This window comes from Gekko japonicus, unplaced genomic scaffold (genome assembly GCF_001447785.1).
Source record: "Gekko japonicus isolate JY-2015 unplaced genomic scaffold, Gekko_japonicus_V1.1 scaffold759, whole genome shotgun sequence".
NCBI lineage: Eukaryota > Metazoa > Chordata > Lepidosauria > Squamata > Gekkonidae > Gekko > Gekko japonicus.
The window spans coordinates 452,871-457,573 of NW_015176473.1; the positions used below are offsets into that span (position 1 = coordinate 452,871).

Here is a 4,703-nt window from a genome sequence, read left to right on the forward strand (position 1 = left end):
CTTCCTTCCTTCCTTCCTTCCTTCCTTCCTTCCTTCCTTCCTTCCTTCCTTCCTTCCTTCCTTTGCCTTCCATGCACAGAAATACTTTCCTTCCTTCCTTTTTTGCTAACAGGATTGAATTTAGATTTTGCACAGCAGGCTCAGAGCGGGTTAAAACAAGGATAAACATAAACAATTTAACGTAAGTAAAACATAAAAACATAATACATTCATAAGAACATAAGAACATAAGAGACACCAATGTTGGATCAGGCCAAAGGCCCATCCAGCCCAACACTGTATCACACAGTGGCCAGAAATACCAGGTGCCATTAGGAGGTCCACCAGTGGGGCCAGAACTCCAGAAGCCCCCCCACTGTTACCCCCCCCCAGCCACCAAAAGCACAACACAAGCACCAAGAAGACAGAGCATCCCTTGTCCCAGATATAAGAACATAAGAGACGCCAATGTTGGATCAGGCCAAAGGCCCATCCAGCCCAACACTGTTATCACACAGTGGCCAGAAATACCAGTGCCATCAGGAAGGCCACCAGGGGGGCCAGGACATTAGAAGCCCTCCCACTGTTGACCCCCCCCCCCAAGCACTAAGAATACAGTGCATCACTTGCCCCAGAGTTAGTCGATTCAAACCTAGAAACTTCAGATACTCAATTAATACTACCAGCAGATGGCGCTCCGTAGCACAGTTGTCGGGTCCCAGCCCTACCTATGTGTGCCGTAGACGGAAAAGCACAGGCAAGGGAGTTGGCCACAGTAGGCGGAACAGGGCCTTTCCTCATGGTTCAAGGTGGCTGACGATCAGTGTTCCCTCTAAGCTGAGGTAGTGTGCGCTAGCTCACCATTTCTTAGCCTCCAGCTCACACATGTTGGTCTTCGCTCGGGAAGGAGGGCTCCAGAGCAAACTAATTTATGCAGTTCCCAAATCGCTCATAGCTCACAATTTTAATGCCAGTCGCTCGCAAAGTAGAGTTTTTGCTCACAGGACTCCATAACTTGGAGGGAGCGCTGCTTACGATAACAGTTCAAAACATTTCTAGTCTAAAACCAAACTTAAAACAGCCAACCCGAAATCTCTCCCTCCTCCCACCCTTAAAAGATGCCCGCCATTTCAACCCCCCTCAAAAACCCTGGCAAGGAGGCAGGCCTTGAAGCACCCCTTGAAGATCTCCAAGGATGGAGCTCCCCCCCCCACCTCTTCAGGGAGCCCCTCCTACAGAGCTGGAGCCACGACGGAAAAGGCCCCGGGCTCTGGTGACCAAAAATCCGCCATCTCACTTTCCCTCATGGTAAGGCTCCCTCTGGCTTTGTGGGGGTGCCCCTTTGAAGCAATGCTGTCAAAACGTCCCTCCCCACTCCTTTCTGCACGTGCCGCTGGGACACACGAATCAGGCCCAGATGAGCTCCCTTCTCGCTTAGACTCTATGGTCACGGGCCTAAAAGCCCCACGCCTCTCCCACCAGGGAGCTCACCTGCAATTGCTTCGTAGAGGGTGACTTTATAGTCCAGGTATTCGTATCCCTCGAACCGCTGGGGGCCTTCGCACAAGACCCGGCACTCCACGTCGGCGGTGCTGTACCCCTCCAGCGCCCGCTCCAGGAAATGGATGGCCAAGGGGTATTCCTCCTGGTCGTAATGCCTCACTCCGGCAAGGTAATCCTCCTGCAAAGCGGATGGAGACTAGCGGTTGTTGAGGGAGAACAACGCAAGGTCAAACAAGAAGGTGGGTCACACTTCTGAACTGAGCATCCATGTCACGGAGGGGAAGGAGAAGAAGGACCCCACCCTTCACTACCCAAAGGAGTCTAAGAGTGGCTTACAAACTCTTTTCTCTTCCCCTCCCCACAACAGACACCCTGGGAGGTAGGTGGGGCTGAGAGAGCTCTAACAGAAACGGCTCTTTTTCAAGAACAGCTCTGACAGAACTATGGCTTGCCCAAGGTCATCCAGCAGGTGCAAGTGGAGGAGTCGGGAATCAAACCCAGTTCCGTGCAGTTAACCACTACACAAGAAGAAGAAAAAGAAGAAGAGGAGGAGGAGATTGGATTCATTTCCCGCCCTTCACTACCCAAAGGAGTCTAAGAGTGGCTTACAAACTCCTTTCCATTCCCCTCCCCACAACAGACACCCTGTGAGGTAGTCGGGGCTGAGACAGCTCTGACAGAAACGGCTCTTTTTCAAGGACAGCTCTTATCAGAACTACGGCTTGCCCAAGGTCATCCAGTCAGGGGCAAGTGGAAGAGTGGGGAATCAAACCTGGTTCTCCCAGATTAGATTCCACGCACTTAACCACTACACAAGAAGAAGAAGAAGAGGAGGAAGAAGAGGAGGAGGAGGTGTTTTTTGCCTGACAAGAGCCCTGATGTTTTCTCCAGACTCCATTTTAGGCAAACCTTTGGCACCAACCTTACTCCAAGCCTATGAAAAGGCCAAATTCTGGCCCCATCCAAGCTTACCAGGTGTTGTCGTGCTTCTCGGTCAACCAGATCGACCTTCCCTGCCATGGTTTTGTAGTTCTCCAGGTCCTGCTGCACCTCCATGTGCTCCGGGTTTGCCAAGAAGAAGGTGTGAGCGGCATCCGCTGCCTTGTCCAGTTGGTTTAACTAGAAGCAGGAAGGGAAACGGGCGTGTCCGCATTACAGGAAAACCCACACTTGATGCCTTCTGATCCTAGGGTTTCCAACCTCCCGGTGGTGAAACAATCAAACTACATAGAACCGTGATATGATTAATACATTTAGGGTAAACGACCATAGTTCTGCCACGGCTGTCCTTGAAAGGGCAGTTTCTGTCAAGAGCTCTCTCAGACCCACCTGCCTCCCAGAGTGTCTGTTGTGGGGAGGGAAAGGAGTTTGTGAGCCACTCTGAGACTCCGAGTGAAGGATGGGGTATAAATCCAACCTCCTCTTCCTTCTCTTCTTCTTCTTCTTCTTCTGTCTTATAAATATTTAATAAGTAGTGTTAACAGCCTTTGTATAGTTAATAGGAAAAAGTTAAGTGCCTGTGCCAAGCATCTTGAAAGACTTCCCAAGGTTTTAAATAAAAATTAAGAAGAGAGAAGAAGAGATTGGATTTATACCCCGCCCTTCACTACCCAAGGGAGTCTCAGTGCGGCTGACAAACTCCTTTCCCTTCCCCTCCCCACAACAGACACCCTGGGAGGGAGGCGGGGCTGAGAGAGCTCTGACAGAAACTGCTCTTTTTCAAGGACAGCTCTCAGAGAACTATGGCTTGCCCAAGGTCATCCAGCCAGGTGCAAGTGGAGGAGGGGGGAATCAAACCCGGTTCTCCCAGATAAGAGTCCACGCACTTAACCACTACACCAAACTGCCTCTGTTCCATAATCACTTAATAGAACCACAAAGTTGGAAGGGGCCTCCAGGGTCATCTAGTCCAACCCCCTGCCCGATGCAGGAAATTCTCATGTTCATATTTCACTTGCGCACTGCACTCCCTGCAGCTCCACCGACGGAACGGGTGTGACTTCCGTTTTGCTGCTTTCTCAAGGCAGATCCCGCACTGCTGAAACATGAGCCTATTACTTTTTCTACGTAATTATAAAAAGGACAATAACACTACTTATGAAACATTTATAAGTCCGTTTCTATTCAAAGTATTAATCGTACCAGGGCTGTATGTGGTTTGATTGTTTCACCTCACCCCGTGATCTCTCTTTGTTTAAAACCTCACAGTGGTGGCTGGGGATCTCCTGGGATTACCGCCGACGTCCAGGTGAGATAGATCAGGTCACCTGGAGGAAAATGGCCACTCTGAAAGGTGGACTATGTGGCCTTATACCCCACTGAAGTCCCTCCCCTCCCCAAACCCCGCCCTCCTCAGGCTCCACCCCCAAAATCTCCAGGTATTTCCCAACCCAGAGCTATAGATTGGGTATAATGCCCCAGAGTCAACCTTCCAAAGCAGCCATTTTCTCCAGGTGAACTGATCTCTGTCGCCTGGAGATCAGGTGCAATGCCAGGAGACCTCCAGCTACCGCCTGGAGGCTGGCAACCCTCACCCATGTGTCCCTCTTGGCCACAAATGTGGTGCTCCATCAAGGCTCTGAAAGCAACATTTTCAAAGGCTCAGGTGGGTAGCCGTGTGTCAGGTTGCCCTGTCATAGATCTGAACTGTGGAGGGGCACCCTCCTTCTCGTTCTCAGCTCTCTCCTGCTCAGCTACTGTGTGCTATCTTACGCTTGACCTTGTAGATGTTCCAGCTGCAGTTTACACAGCTGGGAAAGTTAATGGCTTTTCTGCTATGCCCGTTTGCTTTGTCGTGTGTGCGAAATATATCCATTGGTTCATGCTTACAGGGGGAATGTTTGATTTCACTATAAGTCAGAGGCCCTAGTAGTGACGGCCATTCCTGACACAAGCTGTACCCGTGTTCTTTAGTACTGGAGCTGCTAATAAACAGTTATCTTCTTATGAAGCCCTGTGTGGTGCGACCTGACAAAGGAGCCTGACACCGTGTTCGTTTGAGGCAGCCAAGTTTGAGTCCCGCGGAACCTTTATCTCAAGAAGTGTGTGTGCACGCGGAAGCTTCTATCCAGTGTTTTAAGACTTTGTTGGTCTAAAGGTCCCACTGGACTCAAGCCATTCTCAAAGGCTGTTTGAAGAGGCTGCTGAGAACACGATACCCATCCTAATTTCCCCAAATAAAGGGAAGGAAGCCGTGACCCTGAAAGAGGAAGCCCCGCTGG

General features: G+C 50.5%; 1 protein-coding gene across 1 annotated transcript in view; it reads right to left on the bottom strand.

The window, feature by feature from the left end:
- The window catches only part of P3H2 (prolyl 3-hydroxylase 2), a 57,438-nt gene extending 54,843 nt beyond the window's left edge, over nt 1-2,595 (bottom strand). The window contains exons 1-2 of the mRNA XM_015427165.1: nt 2,455-2,595; nt 1,471-1,660 (exon numbers count right to left, since the gene is read on the bottom strand). Coding sequence (XP_015282651.1) covers nt 1,471-1,660; nt 2,455-2,538 — 274 coding nt within the window. The 5' untranslated portion in view covers nt 2,539-2,595. The remainder of the gene's footprint in view (nt 1-1,470; nt 1,661-2,454) is intronic.
- Nucleotides 2,596-4,703: the final 2,108 nt, after the last annotated feature.